The sequence below is a fragment of the Mustelus asterias genome, chromosome 13, assembly GCF_964213995.1.
Source record: "Mustelus asterias chromosome 13, sMusAst1.hap1.1, whole genome shotgun sequence".
NCBI lineage: Eukaryota > Metazoa > Chordata > Chondrichthyes > Carcharhiniformes > Triakidae > Mustelus > Mustelus asterias.
The window spans coordinates 41,639,381-41,660,006 of record NC_135813.1 but is presented as its reverse complement, the minus strand read 5'-3'; the positions used below and the strand labels follow the sequence as shown (position 1 = coordinate 41,660,006).

Genomic DNA, 20,626 nt, shown 5'->3' with positions numbered 1-20,626 from the left:
CTGAACAGTTGGTGCCTTGATTACCATCTAATATGTAAGGTTTAAGTTTTTTTTTCAGTGTCACAAGTAGGCTTAGATTAACACTGCAATGAAGTTACTGTGAAAATCCCCTAGTTGCCACATTCCAGAGCTGGTTTGGGTACACTGAGGAAGAATTTAGCATGGCCAGTGCACCTAACCACCACATCTTTCAGACTGTGGGAGGAAACTAGAGCACCCAGAAGAAACCCACGCAGGCATGGGGAGAACGTGCAGACTCTGCACAGACAGTGACCCAAGTTGGGAATTGAATCCGGGTCCCTGGCGCTGTGAGGCAGCAGTGCTAGCCACTGTGCACCACTGTCTCAACATTGTACTGAAGTGTCAGAATGAACGACGTGCTGAAATCTGTAGAGTGGGATTTGAACCCATCTCTTACTCCGAGGAACAGTTATCTATTATGAAGGGCACTCTGGAGATTAGCAAAAACACTGTATCCCCTGGCACTAATGTGCAGGTGTATTTGCACATATGCAGTTCCCCATCACTTGATTAAATTATGAGTGTCAAGGGGAGGTCATGTTTACCGCAGTGTTTTTATGTATCAGATGCAAGATTTGGGTTGGCCGTGCAGTTTGAATCTGACATTTCCATAAGCTAAAGGCAGTACTCTGCAGCCAGTGGAACATGGGAGCCCACACCACACCGTATCCCAGTCTTAGATAGATATAAAGACAATATGAAAGCCAACCTCAGAGCTTGCAAGCTGGATTCCAATCCATGGTGGGGGGAAAGCAACCTTGGACAGACCCAAATGGCTAATTGAATTGAATTAATTTATTTTTGCCACATGTATTGGGATACGGTGTAAAGTATTGTTTCTTGCGACCTCTACAGACAAAACACACTATTCATAACGTACATAGGGGAGAAGGAAAGGTTAGGATACAGAATATAGTGTTGCAATTACAGATAGAGTGAGGAGAAAGATCAGCTTAATATGTGGTAGGACCATTCAAACAATCGATGGCAGTAGGAAAGAAGCTGTTCTTGAGTTGGTTAGTAGGTGTTTTCTGACTTTTGCATCTTTTTCCCGATGGAAGAAGTTGGAAGAGAGCATGCCTGGGGTTTGTGGGGTCCTTGATTCTGCTGGCTGCTTTTCCAAGGCAGCGGGAAGTGTAGACGGAGTCAGTGGATGGAAGGCTGGTTTGTGTGATGGACTGGGCTTTGTTCACAACCCTTTATAATGTCTTGCGGTCTTTGTCAGAGCAGGAGCCATACCAAGCTGCGATACAGCTGGAAAGGATGCTTTCTATGGTGCATTTGTAAAAATTGGTGAGAGTTGTAGTAGACATGCCAAATTTCCTTAACTCTCTTATCATGAAATGATTTTGACATTTGAGGAGAACAGAGTCAGAAATGCATTCAGGATAAGCGAGTGCAGTGCAAGGCGACTGCCTCTATCCATCCATCCATCCCTCCAACACTGAGCTACATGCAGCATTTACAATTTGTTATGTAAATTGAGACTTGGCCTAACATCCCACATGAGATGACATCAACCTAGGCTGTAAATTGCTTTTTTTTTTGATGGATACTCATCCATTGAAATGACGAGAGAATCCATAATCAATCACAGTACCATAAATCATACAGAATATGCCATTAGTTGATGGGATATGGGTTTCTTACCAAGAAAAAATAATGTGAAGTGTACATTGTTGATGAAAGGTTTATGAACATGAAGACTAGAATGTCATGATCGAGTGGAAAGTACATTAATGTGCATTAAACAGAGTTATGCAGAGTGGAATATAGATTAATGAGGATTAACTGTGCTAACGGTAATGGGATTGGAGAAAGACTTATTGGGGATTAAGAATAGTTGTAGAAGGTGGGCTATATCATTAGCACAAGGACTGCAAATGCGCATGGGTGGGGCGTGCACTCTGCCAAATGCAGCCTAACAAAAAACATTCTGTCAGTGCTCTCTGTGGGGTAAGAGATGAAGCTTGGATTGAAAGGCACACAGTGAATTTCCAACCTTGCTAATTAATGGGAGATAATCTGGAAGGGGAGGCATTTGGGAGCAGCGCTATAAAGTCAATAGCAGAAGACTTGACATGAAAGCTTGACAATATGAGGTTGATGACTGCTATGAATAGCTTTCCCTGTGCTAAATTTCCTTCTCCTTTTCTTTGTTCACAGTGGGTACTGGCGTTTGAGATCTTCATACCATTGGTTCTCTTTTTCATTCTGCTGGGACTTCGACAGAAGAAGCCAACCATTCCCGTCAAAGAAGGTACAGTATTTGGAGCAACTGACGATCTGAATGCTGTTGGAATTGCAGCAACAATGGGATTGACTTCTTGTCGGGTAGCAAGGTCCCCAAATCTCCTGATTTAAGAGATCCATTTTGGTTGGAATAGCTCACTTGGGTTCCAGAATTTGATGGATTTGTAGACAGGGCTATACACTTCAAGGCAATGCAGAAATTCATGGCCAGCTAATTTTATCAGGCAAGTGGGGACCAAACGCTAGACTTGAAACATTATTTTCCAATAACAAAAAGCACTAAGTTACATTGTTACCCCAGATGGTGGGACAACTAAAACTTCGATGTGTCAGTCTTTGAAGTGACAATTTTTGAAGTCCACTTTCCCATTCTTGAAGTCTACTTTCAGAGTGTGAACTTAAATTTAAAGATCGAGACTCATCTGGTTTGAGGTAGAGGTATTCCCTGTCCCCATAGTTACTTTGAAGTGAGAACATTGGTAAAGAAAGGATTTATGAAACTAGCTTGGTCAGCAGTTATGGTTTAGATGCTTCCTCCACCTTGCTAGTTGCTCATTCGGGTGCTCCAAATGTCTTTTCTCCCCTCAGAGTTTCCTCACTTTCTCCACTGAAGGTGGTGTCTCATACCAGCTTATAGTTCCATGAACACACCTCTGGCACCTCACAAAATTGGGCATTTTTTCACGTGCTAGCTTATGGCGCGCATTGTGGGTCAACCCACAGCACATGGACTGCACCAATTCAAGAAGGCAGCTCACCACCACCTTTTCAAGGGCAACTAGGAATGGGCAATAACTGCTGGCTAGCCAGCGACGTCCATGTCCCATGAATGAAAAAAACTGTAACCATGATGAAATGTCCTCAACTGAAGTCCGAACACTTGAAATTCACTGCACTTGGCCTCAACCCCACCAACCACCCTGTCACCATCCACTTAACTCCATTCACATTTAGCCACCAGCCAACTGTCTGAAGTCATGGTCACCTTTCCCATTCTTGATGTCCTCTTTTAAAGTGTGAGCTTAAATTTGAAGATTGGGACTCATCTGGTTTGCAATAGAGATTTTCCTAACCGCTCCTTACCTATAAATAAGAAAATTGATACAGAGAGGATATATGGAACTGGGTTAGTCTGTTAACTGCTTGGTCTGTAGTTCTCCAGACAATGGCAGATGACATTGTTTGGTGAGATTTTGTATTATTGAGGCTGGTTTTCAAACAAAGGAGCATAGAAAGTTGCTGGACAGAGAAAGGCCAGCTAGTCCCTCAACTCTGCCCCACTCGGCGGGCAATTGGGACCAGCTTAGTGATGTAGCATGGATATGTGGGGCCAAAGGGCCTGTTTCCATGCTGTAAACCTCTATGACTCTAATCACAGTGGTTGGAGCATTAAGACTAGAGGTTTCTGATTTCCTTGCAATTAGACAATCTTCTGGAAGAGGCAAAGAACCAGGAACCAAAACAGGGCCAACAAAGAGGAAAAAAGAACCACTGGAATTTTCTTTTCCTCTAATCCCTTCAGGTGATTGTAACTAGTTCATGAGATCACATCGGTAATGTGTACATTAACTGTACCATTAGCTTCTATATGATGCAACCGCTACATCAGTCAGGAACAGATACCACTCCCTGTTGGATGCCAAAATCCTAGTGTTAGTCCATGTTGGTGCCAGTCAAGGGGACAAAGCAACTCGTTTGATTGGCATCCCATCCACAAACATTCACTCTCTCCACCACTGACGCTCAGTGGCAGCAGTGTACACCATCTACAAGATCACTGCAGGAACTCTCCAAGGTTCCTTAGACCTTCCAAACCCACAGCCACTTCCATCTAAAAGGACAAGGGCAGCAGATACATGGGAACTCCACCATCTGCAAGTTCCCCTCCAAGCCACTCACCATCCTGACTTGGGAATATATCGCTGTTCCTTCGCAGTCGCTGGGTCAAAATCCTGGAATTCCCTCCCTTAACGGCATTGTGGGTCAACCCACAGCACGTGGACTGCAGCGATTCAACAAGACAGCTCACCACCAACTTCTCAAGGGTAACAAGGGATGGGCAATAAATGCTGGCCTAGCCAGTGACGCCCATGTCCCATGTTTGAATAAAAAGTATTTGAATGAGGTGACTTTCTGCTGGTTTGTATTCTCATCCTTTCCACACTCGTGCCTGGCATGCAGTGATGCAATAACGACAGCATTTGAATGACAGTAATTGCCTGTGGGTTTTGAGACTAAAAACCAGTCAACTTTCTTATTCTTTAAGTTGGACAGCTCCAATCCGAAACTATTAGTCAGTTCACTGCTTCTGTAATGATCTGCTCCAGCCACTTTTAAAACATTTAATACTGCAGAAAAAAACAAGCTAATCAGAGACAACCAATTAGGGAATTAATTGCATGCCCATTAGCAGTTAGAAGTAATTTTATTCACACGCTGTGAGGGTCATTTTGGGGAGTAAGGAACAAAACATGCGCTGTGACAGAGTGGGATGAGGACCTGCTTCTGCGCAGCCTGAAGGAAGAGATGATCCTCTTCAAATGACACTCTGCTCAGCACAACGGATTCATTCAATTTTGAAGAGACAGGATTCATATAATCAGAGAATCCTACAGTACAGAAGGAGGCCATTCAGCCCATTGAGTCTGCGCCGACCACAATCCCACCTGGGCCCTATTTCCATAACCTCATGCATTTACCCTAGCTAGCCTCCCTGACACTAAGGGGCAATTTAACGTGGCCAATCCACCTAACCCGCACATCTTTGGAGTGTGGGAGGAAGCTGGAGCACTCAAAGGAAACCCACGCAGACACGGGGAGAACATGCGGACTCTGCACAAACAGTGGCCCAAGCTGGGAATCGAACCTGGGTCCCTGGCACTGAGGCAGCAGTGCTCACCACTGTGCCACCATGCCGCCCACCCTTGTGTCCCTCCTGTTAGTTAAACAAGCGGTGACTATCTAGGTTCACTTGGTGACATATAGCATGGGATTGCTGACATCTGTGAAAGTTGTCCTGAGCACAGTACAGGTGAGGAGGAAGAACAATGGAAAATACATTGAAATAGTCGCCCTTTGCCCATCCTGTGACTCACTCGAGCTGATACCTTGTAATGTTTGGCATTGGTTTTATTGCCGTAGAAACTTCCAGCTCACTTCCTGCTGGTCTTTATCTGTGGGCACTTTATGCAATTATGACCCTACGTAGCTGATTTTCTCATTGAAACAATGAGTTTAATCTGATGTGCAGCCAATAAATTGACATGTTCTAAGTCCTGCAGCTCCAGATCTATGAATAGGCACAGATGTGGAACTAGTTGCATGAAATTATATATAGTTTATAATACACAAACAGAACAACTGGACTATCTTGGTATTTATATTTCACGTGAGATTCATCCAACCCCACTTGGGTTCTTCTCTAGCTTTCCCTTAAGGGCATTCCCACCACGCAGCTCAACTATTCCTTGTGATTGCGAGTTCCATATTCTAACCTCTCTCTGGGTAAAGAAGCTTCTCCTGAACCTCAGAATCATAAAATTCCTACAGTGCAAGAAGATGCCTGCACCGACATCCCCAGGCCCTATTCCCATAACCCCACATATTTACCTTGTTAATTCCCCTGACACTAAGGGACAATTTAGCATGGCCAATCAACCTAACCCACACATCTTTCGGATTGTGGAGGAAACCCACGCAGACACGGGGAGAATGTGCAAACTCCCCACAGACAGTGATCTAAGGCCAGAATTGAACCCAGGCCCCTGACGCTGTGAGGCAGCAGTGCTAACCACTGTGCCATCGTGCCACCCACTTACTTGATTAATTAGTGACTACATCATATTTATGGCTCCTAGTTCAATTCTTTTTGTAATAAAGTAAGTAATGTTGAGAAAGACCAATGGGCCCATCCATGATTGTGAATCTAGAAAACCCAACTGATCTCCATCACCTCTTGGAAATGACTCCCAAGATATTTTTTTTTGCTTGGACTGTTCTATCATTTCCATTTCAAGTATCAATCATCTGTCATGTGAACAAAACTGACTGTTAACATTGCCTTTTCCTGTTGGAACCCATGCTTTTTGACCCAATGACACCTTTGTCATCTTTTTGTGTTCGTATCGGATGAACTAAATTGTGTGGCAGCTGTACCTTCTTGGCCTGCTGCTTCCACATTAGAGTATTTAGCGAGGCAGAATGCATCGCTATAATCTGGGTTGCAGCAGTGGCCCTGTGTCTGAGAGTCCTGAATTTAAACTCTGGTCCATATCGCTCGGCTGAAAATTCACCCTTGACCTTGAGCTTCACCTCAGCTTATCTTCTGAGATTAACACCGAGCAGAGGGAGCAAAAAGCTGTACCTGACTCATACATCAGTGTTCCATGCTGACACAGGAGCAAAATTGGAAAAAATTCAGTTGTCCAGCGGAAACGTGCCTGTACGAGTTAGGGTTTTGAGGTAAAAAAACCATTCAAATCAAAAACAACTCTAAGGAACAAATTCTTAATTTCTAACATGCATGGCCTCAGTTGTGCTTAACCTACAAGATATGAACAACATGTATTTAGAAATCAACTAGAATTCATGAAGTAAGATTTTCCATTTACTTTACAAGACGGTGGTTAGCACTATGGCCTCACAGCGCCAGGGACCCAGGTTCAATTCTGACCTCGGTTACTGTCTGTGTGGAGTTTGCACATTCTCACCGTGTCTGCCTGGGCTTCCTCCGGGTGCTCCGGTTTCCTTCCACAGTCCAGTGATGTGGGGGTTAGGTTGATTGGCCATGCTAAATTGACCCTAGTGTGGGGTTATAGGAATACAGCCTGGATGGGATTGTGGTCAGTACCGATTCAATGGGCCGAATTTCCTCCTGTACTGTATGGATTCTATGATTCTAAGAAGCAGTGAAGACAACATAGAGGTTTCTCAACTCTCAGGCTCCCAGGTGGTGGTGTTAGCATAGCCGATGCCTTTCTCCTCTGTCTTTGAAATTATGTTGAATTGTGTCTAGAAGAGTCATATCCCAGAAGCCATGGTGTCACTGTGCTCCGGTTTCCTCCCACAGTCCAAAGATGTGTAGGTTTGGTGGATTGGCCATGCTAAATTGCCCCTTAGTGTCCAAAAGATGTGTCAGTGGATGGATTGGCCTTGGTAAATGCGTGGGAGTTACGGGAATAGGATGGGGGAATGGCTTCGCTAAGTTACTCTGTCAGAGGGTCATTGCAGACTCGATGGACCGAATGGCCTCCTTCTACAATGTAGAGATTCAATTCTAAAAATTAGTAGAAATATGAAAATATTCCACACCTCATTCCAATGATCGCAATGTTTGTAGGGGAAAGGAAGGTGCTTTGCTACCCTGCTGCCTTAATAAATATTTGTGTCATTTATTAAGCCTATTCTCTGTTGGAGGGCCATTATTGGCGGTAAGTAGATTCTGAACCTAGTGGTGATGGTGAAGGGGGTCAAGGACTGTTAGATGATTGTAATTAGTTTTCTTTTATTTACAGCCAATCACCTGACTTGAGTTTAATAGGAAGGAAGCTGTGATCTGCATGATCTGTTTAAAATGATGTTACTGAGCCAAGGCGGGTAGATGAAGTTGAATTACGGATCAGCCATTATCTAATTGAAAGGTGGATCGTGCTCTAGCGAGTAAATAGCTTACTCTTGTTCCTGTGATTCTAATACAGTGTCTGTCACTCGACTGTGTCCTACCAGCCTTAGATTTTTCCCACATGCAGAAGACTAGGTTTGAAATCTACCCAGCTGAATCTCATTTACTGGGCTTACAGAGCCATTGGCTGCAAGGTTCTCAACTTAGCACAATCCCCATTGTTAGGTGGGCCAGTCATGGGGAACTTGCTTTGCTCATTGCAAGCCATATGCATGGATTGCCGCCCCTTGAAGGAGAAAGAGAGATGAGTGAAGCCAGACGATTGAAGTAAGGGATGAGTTAGCAGGTTGTGTTTCCAAGGTGTCACCCATCAATGGTGACCTTGACCCTCGCGTATTGTTGCCACATTCTCATTGGTAGTAGAGGCTGTTGGGAAATGAGGGCTGCTAGGACAGGCTTCAACACCCGATGATGCCTCATTGGCCTAAATTACACTTTGTTACCCAGTAACATCTAACATATCGCAACTGCATTTTTTTTTCTGTTCGGAGGCAAGGTTTATTGTTTTTTCACAATTTAACTCGCACCTTTTTCTCGTAGAGTGTCAATTTTAGTTACAACTACCAGATACGCAAAGGTAGGTTGGGAAATATCCTTTTGTAAAAGGAGCAAATAACTCAGCAAAAGTCAGCAACATTTTGCAAATGCTGTCCATATGGGAAATAATATAAGGTTGATTATAATAAAGAAATGCCTTTTCCCAGAGGGGGTTTGTTGACAGCTTGTTACATGTTAATCTTTTCATTTACTTTGCTGGTTATAAATACAGGTTTGCATGTAATAAATATCTGTTTTGTGTTTTTTGCTCTGATTTAACTGTCTTCAATACTCTCTGTATTTCTTGTCGCTGTGACCTGAGTTGGTTCAGAATGTGCAGACTCATTATATCCCTGTGCACGCACTCCTATAAGTTTAAAAGTACTCGCACAGTTGCAGCTACACCCGGTGTAACATTTATTAAATAAATAATTACTTGGAGCTGGGGTGAAGCAATTTTCCACAATGGTCCCCAACAAGTCAATTCGTGTGAACGTTTCAAAGATAATTTGTCAGTAAATTCACTTTAACTATTGCGTTCTTTTGCAACCCTCAGAACCTGCTGAAATTCTTCCTACCCTCTGTCCTGCACCCCAATTATTGAAGCCTGGGACATGGAGTCATTCAGATTCCAGATCCATAGACAGTGCTGCTGTGTGATCATCCAACAAACCAACAGGGTAGAATAGGGGATGAGGGGGATATATGTGCAGAGATGCTGCTTCTAAACACTCTTGCTCAGTATTGTGAGCTGCTCCACCTAGTGGCTTCCCTTAATAAATAACTCATGAAATTTATTCCATCTGTGGCAAGCAGATTGGGACCTCTTCAGTGTGGACATGCACACAGCTGGTGAAAGGGATTTGGGCTGGATAGGGTTTCAGTCTCTCCATTTGAAGAACAGGCCTGTTTTTGACATGCTCTGAGTAAGAGGCTTAAGAGGTAATTCAAAAATAATTGTCGAACATCACGATGTTAGTAATATCGCCAAAACACACTAAAGCAATGAGTGCTCATATGCAGCAAAACCTGGATTGCATTCAGACTTGGGCTAAAAAGTGGCAAGTGAGATTTGCGCCATACAAGAACCAGGCAATGACCGTCTCCAGCTGACAGAATCTAACCACCACCCCTTGACATTCAGTGGCTTTACCATCATTGAATCCCCCACTGTCAATATTCTGGGGGTTTCCATTGACCAGAAGCTGAACTGGACTAGACATATAAATACTGTGGCTCCAAGAGCAGGTCAGAGGCTAGGAATTCTGCAATGAGTAACTCACTTCCTGACTCCCCAAAGCCTGTCCACAATCTACTACGCACAAGTCAGGAGTGTGATGGAATACTACTCCCCACTTGCCTGGAAGAGTGCAGCTCCAACAACACTGATGAAGTTTGACACCATCCAGGACAAAGTAGCCTGCCTGATTGGCACCCCATCCACAAACATCCACTCCCTCCACCACCAACGCACGGTGGCAGCAGTGTGTACCATCTACAAGATGCAGTGTGGCAACTCATCAAGGCTCATTCAACAGCACCACCCAAACCTGTGACCTCTGCTGCCTGGAAGGACAAGGGTAGCAGGTGCTTGGGAACACCACAAACTGCAAATTCCCCTCCAATCCACACGCCATCCTGACTTGGAACTATGTCACCATTCCGTTACTGTTGCTGAATCAGATTCTTGGAACTCCCTCCCTAACAGCACTGTGGGTGTACCTACACCACATGGGCTGCAGCGGTTCAAGAAGACAGCTCACTACCACCTCCTTGAAGGAAACTATAGGCAATAAATGCTGGCCCGGCCAGTAATGTCCATATCCCATGAAGGAATGAAAGATATACCCAGTCTGTGTGCTGAATTCTCCAGTACCTTTGGTCTGCAGTAATTTGCCAGTTAATTTTGGTATTCAATTGGCATTGAGGCAGCAATGGCTTGTGATTAGTTTTGTTCTGGAGTGTCAGACGCCTTGATACCAAGTAGAACTCTTGACATCTTAGCATAAGGTAGCAAATGTACTTTATATATTCACTTAGTCGGGCCAGGTGAACAGGGGGAGGGGAGGAGGGTATAATTGTATCATATTCGAACCTGATCCTACCCTCACTTTAAACAAGAATCTGTTTCATAATCCATATGTTGTTTCTCCTCCCTCGGTATCTTGATGCAGTGATGGCCCTTTGTAACATTCAACCCATCTGTCATTCAAGCTCTCTGAGGTGATCCTGCCATTTTCAACAGCAAAACCAAAATGCATCATCTGTGTGTGAAATATTGGGAGGATATCCCATTTCTTTTGCCGCCCTCCCTGCCTGAAGAATGCCTGGAGAATGGAATGGTGATGGACCTCACCATTTGCTCATTTACTTGCATCAGGAGGTGTCATAGCTCACTCATGCTTGCAGCACTTACAGGTTCTGAGTCATTTGGAACTTGAGGAGGAATGCTTGGAGCACGGCACGCTATAACTAGATCAACGTCACAAGAGCAGCGGAAGTTGTCACATCATTTGTGATTGACTGACTGAGAGCACCCATACACACACAGATGCACGTGTGTGCACATACAGACGCACACACAGATACACGTGCACACAGATGCATACGCTCATACACACAGATACAGACACATGTGCGTGCACATAGACATGCGCACATGCACATACAGATGCGCGGGGATGTGCACACACTATACACACGCACACACACGCATGCATGAACACGCACTCCCACACACACACACACACACTTCGTGGTTTGGTGTTTATTGTATTGTGGTGAATTTGCTGAGTTCTGAATTCATTTTAATATTTGATTTTTTTTTTCTTTTCTCGTTGTGTGTTTTCTTTCTTTGTAACATCCTTTTCTTTTCACCTGTCCACCTGCTTGACTTGCTGCCATGCTGCATGCTGTCCAGTCTGTAAGTTGCTGGTTTGGATGTTTTTTTCCCTTTTAGATAAAGCAACGTGGGAAAGTAGTTCCACTTTCTGCATTGCTTCGGGTTGTGATCAAACGATAACAAGTCTCCTTTAACTGTTAATTTGTTCAGAATAGACGAGAGCTGGGGACTGATGAACGCTGCCATGTACTCTGCAACACACTGGGCTTCAATTCAATAAGGACATTGCCCTTGCGGAATGATGAACGCTGCCATTCACTGGGAGTGTAAAATAAACAGCCTGTGCTTCAGCTCCTGAAAACAGCTACCAATTCATTTTAACCAAAAATTAAAAAGTAACCCAACTTTCAAACATTATTGGATGCCGTGACACAGTGATTAAAGTCACTTTCACAACATAGACTCTTCCCCAGCAACCAGTTTGAATCACAGAGTCATAAAATCTACAGTGCAGAAGGAGGCCATTCGGCCCATCGTGCCTGCACCAACAACAATCCCACCCAGGACCCATCTTCGTAACCCCACGTATTTACCCTGCAAATCCCCCTGACACCAAGGGGCAATTTAGCATGGCCAATCCACCTAACCTGCACATTTTTGGACTGTGGGAGGAAACCGGAGCACCCGGAGGAAACCCACGCAGACACAGGGGAACATGCAAACTCCACACAGACAGTCACCCAATCCGGGAATGGAACCCATGTTCCTGGCACTGTGAGGCAGCAGTGCTAACCGCTGTGCCACTGTGCGTCGTGATGGGGTGAACACTACATTGAGGAATGACCAACTGCTCGAGCACATTTTGCAGCGAGTGTTTTTTCTCAGTGTTCAAAATAAACAGGACAGTGCTTCAGGCTTTGTTTCTAAAACTGAAACTAACCACAGGAAGTTTAACAATACTATCCATGAGGAAGAGACGAATCAGCTGCATTGTGCTGCTCCACGACTGAACCTGGTGTCAGTGGTATTGTTAAGAGTGATGGAGTTGTGTGGCAAAGCCTGGTTGTTTCACAAAGTAAGGATGTGTGGGATAGAGGGAAGTTGGGCCGATTGGATAGGTAACTGGCTATCTAGCAGAAGACAGAGGGTGGTGGTGGATGGAAAATTTTTGGACTGGAAACCGGTTACCAGCGGAGTGCCACAGGGATCAGTGCTTGGTCCTCTGCTATTTGTCATTTTTATAAATGACTTGGAGGAGGGGGCTGAAGGGTGGATCAGTAAATTTGCTGATGACACCAAGATTGGTGGAGTAGTGGATGAGGTGGAGGGCTGTTGTAGGCTGCAAAGAGATATAGATAGGATGCAGAGCTGGGCTGAAAAATGGCAAATGGAGTTTAACCCTGACAAATGCGAGGTGATTCATTTTGGTAGGACAAATTTAAATGTGGATTACAGGGTCAAAGGTAGGGTTCTGAAGACTGTGGAGGAACAGAGAGATCTTGGGGTTCATATCCATAGATCTCTGAAGGTTGCCACTCAAGTGGATAGAGCCGTGAAGAAGGCCTATAGTGTGTTGGTGTTCATTAACAGGGGGTTTGAGTTTAAGAGCCGTGGGGTTATGCTGCAACTGTACAGGACCTTGGTGAGACCACATTTGGAATATTGTGTGCAGTTCTGGTCACCTCACTACAAGAAGGATGTGGAGACACTGGAAAGAGTGCAAAGGAGATTTACCAGGATGCTGCCTGGTTTGGAGGGTAAGTCTTATGAGGAAAGGTTGAGGGAACTTGGGCTTTTCTCTTTGGAGCGGAGGAGGTTGAGAGGAGACTTGATAGAGGTTTATAAGATGATGAGGGGGATAGATACAGTGAACGTTCAAAGACTATTTCCTTGGATGAATGGAGTGGTAACTAGGGGGCATAACTATAGGGTTCATGGTGGGAGATATAGGAAGGATGTCCGAGGTAGGTTTTTTACTCAGAGAGTGGTTGGGGTGTGGAATGGACTGCCTGCAGGGATAGTGGAGTCAGAAACTTTAGGAACATTTAAGAAGCTATTGGATAGGCACATGGAGTACTTTGGGATGATAGGGAGGAAATAGCTTGATCTGGGTTTCAGACAAAGCTCGGCACAACATCGTGGGCCGAAGGGCCTGTTCTGTGCTGTACTGTTCTATGTTCTATCTCACCCTGCACTGGGGCACTTCAACTCCGAGCAGCCACCATGCCTGGCAAGGGTGAGAGTATCAGCAGGGAGCATTCCCACGCTGCATATCTATAAATCGTCACATGTCAAAGAATCCTAAACATGCTACAGTACCATTTAGCCATAACAAAAGACTTGAGAAATGAGGTTCTTAAGCTCATAAGTTCATAAGATATAGGAGCAGAATTAGACCATTCGGCCAATTGAGTCCGCTCTGCCATTCGACCATGGCTGATATGTTCCTCATCCCCATTTTCCTGCCTTCTCCCCATAACCCTTCAACCCATTACCAATTAAAAATCTGTCTAACTCCTCCTTAAATTTACTCACTATCCCAGCATCCACCGCACTTTGGGGTAGTGAATTCCACAGATTCACAACCCTTTGGGAGAAGTAGTTTCTCCTCAACTCTGTTTTAAATTTGCTACCCTTTATCCTGAAGCTATGACCTCTCGTCCTAGAATGCTCCACAAGAGGAAGCATCCGCTCCACGTCTACTTTATCCATACCTTTTATCATCTTGTATACCTCAATTTGATCAGCCAGGTCAGCCATGATTTTGTGTGAGTTTCTTCCGGGTGCTCCGGTTTCCTCCCACATTCCAACAATGTGCGAGTTCGGTGGATTGGCCACGCAAATTGGGTCTTAGTGTCAGGGGGGGATTTGCGGGGTAAATACGTGGGGTTACGGGGAAAGGGCCGAGGTGAGATTGTTGTCGGTGCAGGCTCGATGGGTTGAATGGCTTCCTTCTGTACTGTAGGGATTCTATGATTTCTATGATTTATTTAAGTGCTGGAACAGACTGGAAGAGCTGAATGCTTGTTCCAGCTCCTAAATGCAAAGCTGGAAATCTTTTATTGAGAAGGCAAACTCTCTTGAACCATGCTGGAAAATACCCAGCTTAAATCGTGCTGGAAAACACTCAGCAGGTCAGGCAGCATCTGTGGAAAGAGGAACAGTTCATGTTTCAGGTCCATGACTTAAAACTTTCTGTTCCTCTGCACGTTTTTCCACACTTGCTACTTTTCTTTCTGACTTTCAGCATCTACGGTCTTTTATGTTTGTATTCTTAAACTGAGACTGCTTTCTCCAAAGCTCTGATTTGAGTCTAACCCTTTGATAACCTTCATGGTGACGCTAAAACCTTTGTATCACGCCAGGGGAAACCACTTCACACCAATGCTAAATTTGTAGGATTGGATTGGACTGAAATATAAATTTTAATGAATTACAGGGGTTTATTTTGGAATAGGGAAGGGCCAAATATTCATCAGAACTTTAAAGTTGGTGAACTTGGTAGCAAAGGCCTTTGGAATGGCTACAATTCTGAAGAATGTAGATTAGTAAAACATTCAATACTGAATCTCTGTAAAGCAACATGCTTTTTGATGCAGTAGATGTGCACATTCATTCAAGAAGCAAAATAGAATGCACTGTAGTGAGCAGTGTTTTAAGCTTACGAGGCATTGAAGAACAATATAATGCCAATTACATTGGCTCAGAACTCAGAGGTGTTGCTAAAGCCACCTACCCTTCAAAAATGGCCAAGGTGGTTAAACAATGCCAACCTGTATCAGCCAGTCCAGAACAGCTGTTTGTGAAGCCTTTTGTTGCCCATAGAGGCACCATTTTGGCTTGGTAGCCAATAGGCACTTGCTCATTTGTGGGCAACACTTTATTCTCCTCATTCTATAAAGGTTGACACTTGCTTATCAAGCTGTCCTCCTGTTGCATTATCCAATGAAGCATTGAATGTTACAGATATGGGAGAATCTTCATCAGTCCTCGCCTATTATAACCTTCATAGTCTTAGTCTAACATGAAGATTATGTTAATATATTCAGCCACTGGGGATGTACTTTTGAGTGTGAACCTCATTTCAAAACTGTTGTATCTTGACCAGAGTGGATAGTTCCAACGGCCAACTACCTTCAAGACAAAATAAAAGCAAATTACTGTGGATGCTGGAATCTGAAACCAAAAGAGAAAACGCTGGAAAATCTCAGCAAGTCTGGCAGCTTCTGTAAGGAGAGAAAAGAGCTGATGTTTCGAGTCCAGATGGCCCTTTGTCAAAGCTGCTCCTTATGAGGCAAAGGAGGCAGAGGTGTTAAAAGCTCCTTCAAGACAAGCCAAATGCATTTGGGTCTTCATTGTAGGGTCAGTGCTAGGACTCCAAAACATTGCTCCACAGAGTGGGTTCTCCTCTGTGCCTCTGATAGCTCACAGTGATCTGAGGTTACAATCCCTGGTTCCCATTTCTTCTCCACTGTGGCTCAACAGATTATACTGAAATAAGCAGGAGAGAAGCAATAGACGGGTCCACGGAGTGAAAAATTAATTATATAAAGTTGTCGCATAATGCAGACATTTCCCAGGTATGATTGTCAGTTTCTGATCACCAACAGAATGTAGAGACAATTCACATTTCTGAAAATTAGGACTTCATGAACAAAGTCAGAATCCCGAGTGTCAGTAGCCCTGACATACCATTATATAGAGATAGGTGAGGCTCCCTGATTGGGCAGGCAATCATTACCAATCTTTTTGGCCAACTAAATCAAATTAACACGGGGACAAATTTAAAGGAGCAGCACGGTGGCACAGTGGTTAGCACTGCTGCCTCACAGCACCAAGGACCCAGGTTCAATTCCCGGCTTGGGTCACTGTCTGCATGGAGTCTGCATGTTCTCACCGTGTCTGCGCGGGTTTCCTCCGGGTGCTCTGGTTTCCTCCCATGTTCTGAAAGACATGCTTGTTAGGTGCAATGACCCGAACAGGCGCCAGACTGTGGCGACTAGGGGAACTTCATAGTAACTTCATTGCAGTGTTAATGTAAGCCTTACTTGTGACTAATAAAACTTTCAAAGGGAAGGGAACCGCCCGAAACAAAAGACAAAGTGGAAGGGAAACTTAAAACATCAAATTAAAATGTGATTAAAGGGATCGATAATGCACCCCAGTCCCTGCGATGCTCAGCGGGCATGGAAGGTGTTAACAGTGCCCTCTGACACCGCATGCTTCCTCTCCAGGGACACCCGGCTGCGAATATAGCCGCTGTAGAGGGCCAGACACTTAGGCCAGACGATCCCCTTGGTCGCCTGCTGCCTGGACCTGTATGTGCAGGCTATCATTATCTCAATCAGGAAGCTCCTACGCCAAGAGGCCAACCTCATGGGCCTCGTTGAGATCATTACATCCAGGTACCTCGGTTCCAACAGAACCAAATGGGTGTGCATTAATGTAGCAAGGATATGCCACTGGTGGATCCATCCCCTCTGCCTCCTTTGCCTCATAAGGAGCAGGGAGAGGTCCTGTTCTCTATGAAGCAAAGAGAAAACCCAGGTATAAGGGAAACTCGGCATAGCCGAGTCTCTACCATTTTCCAGGATTTTCTGCTGGAGCTGCAGTCGAGGGAGGATATTGGCAGAATCTCTGAGCTTCCCAGCCAAGTGAAACAACTTATCTTGCCTCAAAGGAACAGCACTTCCAGTGAGATCAGGGTAACAAATATATAAAACTAAATGGATCTTCTGATGAATGATACAATCTGACCTCGAAACAAAAGAAGTGGTTCAAACAATTGAAAGGTGCACTGACAAACAATCTAATGGTTTGGTTGGCATTTTGAGAGAGTTAACCTTTCAGGTGATTTTGGATTCTACAATTAAAAATTATCCTAATGCGTTCTCCAACTGGTGAAGGCAATTGGATGTAGAGACTACAGGTCCTTCCATATTTTATTGGTTACTGACTACTCATTGGTCTGAACATCCTGTTATTTGGCTGAATATATTGCAATAATTAGTACTAATGGTAAGATATCAGTTTGTAAAGGCAAAGATACGTGTAAGAATTTCCTACTCCTACGATTTCTTCTCTTATGGACGTTCTTGCTTTATTTTATTTCATTGGGACAATGTATCCATGTCTGCGTCAAGCTGCTGGGCGTAGTGAGTTTAAGGGATGGAGATGATCTAATGTTTGCAGATGCATTAATATTCATTTGATTACTTTTCCATTTAATTCTCCATTTCCTAAAAAAAAAATTAGACTTGAGGTGCACAAAGTACTGCTACTAACGGGCTTGGGAATTTGAAGGGAATTTCTTGTTTCAAATCTTTCCAGGTAAGGAGGTCAAAAGCATCATATGGTGAAATTGACACTGACGTGAAAATCAATGGAACAAATATTTCACATGCAACTGATTCCCTGGATTGTCCTCCAGGTGCTTTCACAAGAAGCTAATTCATTATTTGTTAATGTCAGCAAGTAACAGCTTAAAAGGAAAGATTAAGGCCAGAATTTTACCGCCCCGCCCACTAAGGGAATCGGAGCGGGCGAAGGGCGCACAATGGAAAGTTCCGTTGACCTCCGGCAGGATTTTACGGTTTCAGGACGAGTGAGGCCATAAAATCCCGCCCTGAAACTTTCAAGTAACACTCAATGGAGGTAGTTCGACCAGCAATATTTTTAAAACATTGTTTTATTTTACTTTTTTGCTTCCCCCCCCCCCCCCCCAACCACTCAAAATCAAAATTGGAATTTCCTTTCCCCTCCATCATCTGAGTTCCAAACCCGCCGGACAGATGACACATTCCCAGGTCTTGCTCGCTAACATTTCTGCGGTGTAGCCACATTCCCGAGTGTAATATCAGAGTGAAGTGGCTTGTCTTAACATCGACAGTGCAGCCATGTTGTAGCTTCAGCCTAAATCGGGGCCCAGGCTGCCTAGGAAGAAGCTCAGTGAGACTGTAGTGGGGGAAGGTGCCTTGCACTCGTTTTGCACCGGAACATGTCCCAAGCGTGACTCGCATGTCCCAACTGTGTAGAATTACAGAGAAATTGCCACACAGAAACAGGGTTGGCATATCAGTCTATGTAGCTGTTTATCATTTTCCTTCAGCCACTGATTGGTATCTAACCCATTCTTTCATGTTGACATGGTCTCTGCTTTCAGCATTAGCTCTGGTAGTGCATTCCACGCCCTCACAATGCCAAGATGATTTTAAATAAACTCACCTTTTCTTGTCCCAAAGCTCTCAGATTTAATCTTTTATCAATGATGCCAATAAATGGTGCATTTTTCTATTTCTCATGTCACTCAAAGGGCCCAATGTTTCTGTTGAGTCCGTGTTCATTTTTGTAGGGCAGTGAGGGTGCTATGGGCAATGTATTCTTCGCATTTCAGCATTGTATTTATCCATTATGGATAGAAACATCGAAAATAGAGGCAAGAGTAGTCTTGCTAAGGTTTACTCTAATCCTTATTCCATCTGTAATGTGAAAGTTTGCTGAATATTAAATTCAAATGATTTTTTTAAACAACTGACTCAGCAAATCTTTACCACCATGGATAGCATGAGGCAAAGCCGTTCATCATTTGCTGTAGGAGACACCAGGATGGGAATTCATCAATTCGTGTTGTGTGATTATTTCATTTCTTGGGATCTAATGACCTGATTCGCAATTCTCTCAAACTGAAATGGAAATACGCTGTCAACAAATGTCACCAGGACCTTTTGACCTCTGACCTGTGCTCTTCGGCCTGTAGTGGGCTTTATTAATTGCATGATGAAGGTAACCTTACTCTGCTCTTGCTTTAACTGCTCTTTGAACTGTACCCTTTCCCTCTTTCCCTTGCTCCCTTCTCTTTTACTGCTGTCTCCCCTCAGCGTTCTACACAGCCGCACCCCTGACGTCTGCTGGGATACTCCCTGTGATGCAGTCTCTGTGTCCCGATGGTCAGAGGGATGAATTTGGATTCCTGCAGTATTCCAACTCGACGTAAGTCAAAATCAAATTATTTCAAGTTCCCATTGCAAGATTATCGCAGATCTGTGGTATTAGGCGGCACAGTGGTTAGCACTGCTGCCTCACAGCGTCAGGGACCTGGGTTCGATTCCTGGCTTGGGTCACTGTCTGCGTGGAGTCTGCACATTCTCCCCATGTCTGCGTGGGTTTCCTTTGGGTGCTCCGGTTTCCTCCCATAGTCTGAAAGACGTGCTGGTTGGGTGCATTGGCCATGCTAAATTCTCCCTCAGTGTACCCAAACAGGCGCCGGAGTGTGGTGACCAGGGAATTTTCACAGTAACTTCATTGCAGTGTTAATGTAAGCATACTTGTGACACTAATAAATAAAGTTAAACTTTATGCCAATGATTTTGCTTGAAGAAAGTCAATCGTTCATTTTGTTTCAAGGTTTATGATTCCTCTCCAGGTAAAATTCTGTGGCCTAAGCCAATATTGATTAACTAGAGATATCCCAGAAGAGCGTTTGAAGACTGAGTAGACAAAGGATCCTCTGTGCAAAAGTGTCTGGTCTCTGCGAATTGCTGCGAGGGGAAGGGTAGATATCATCATTGTGCCAATGTCACAGGAGGGACAAACAAACTTGTGTTTCTACACTGCCAGAGGTTCAGATATAAAATATCTTCAGCAAAGGATTCCACCCAGTTGATATGGATTTATGATTGCTTTACCCTGCAGCCCACAAAGTATCATAGAATCCCTACAGTGCAGAAGGAGGCCATTCGGCCCATCGAGCCTGCACCAACAACAATCCCATCCAGGCCCTATCCCCACAACCCCACATATTTACCCTGCTAATCCCCCTGACATTAAGGGACAATTTAGCATGGCCAATCAACCTAACCCGCACATCTTTGGAGTCAGGGAGGAAACTGGAGCACCCGGAGGAAACCCACGCAGACACGGGGAGAATGTGCAAACTCCACTCAGACAGTGACCTGAGGCCGGAATTGAACCCGGGTCCCTGGCACTGTGAGGCAGCAGTGCTAACCACCGTGTCATCGTGCCACCAATCGTGGCTATTCTGTGTTGTAATTGGTCTGAAATTTCCCAAATCATCAGGATTGTTCTTTTTATTTCACTTAATGTTTCTGCATTTTCAAGAATTGCTTTGGCTTCAAGTAAAAATGTTGATGTAAAAGATGATTCAGGTCAGTTAAGGGACTGGCCAGAAGAACATATAGGAGGCTAAGGTCCCAGATTTCAACCCTGATCAATGCTAGGTTAGCTGAACTGAGGACTGAGTAGTGCAGATGCTTAGCAATTGACCCCTGAACCAT

At 44.3% G+C, this 20,626-nt stretch overlaps 1 protein-coding gene across 2 annotated transcripts in view; it reads left to right on the top strand.

Annotated features, from left to right (window-relative positions):
* abca2 (ATP-binding cassette, sub-family A (ABC1), member 2) overlaps positions 1–20,626 on the top strand; it is a 551,670-nt gene that overhangs the window by 194,899 nt on the left and 336,145 nt on the right. Inside the window, exons 2-3 of one of the 2 annotated variants that reach the window (XM_078226666.1) lie at positions 2,188–2,281; positions 19,211–19,322. In XM_078226666.1, the coding sequence (XP_078082792.1) occupies positions 2,188–2,281; positions 19,211–19,322 (206 nt within the window). Of the gene's footprint in view, positions 1–2,187; positions 2,282–18,049; positions 19,323–20,626 lie in introns of those variants that run through there. The other variant, XM_078226665.1, reaches the window with a different exon arrangement.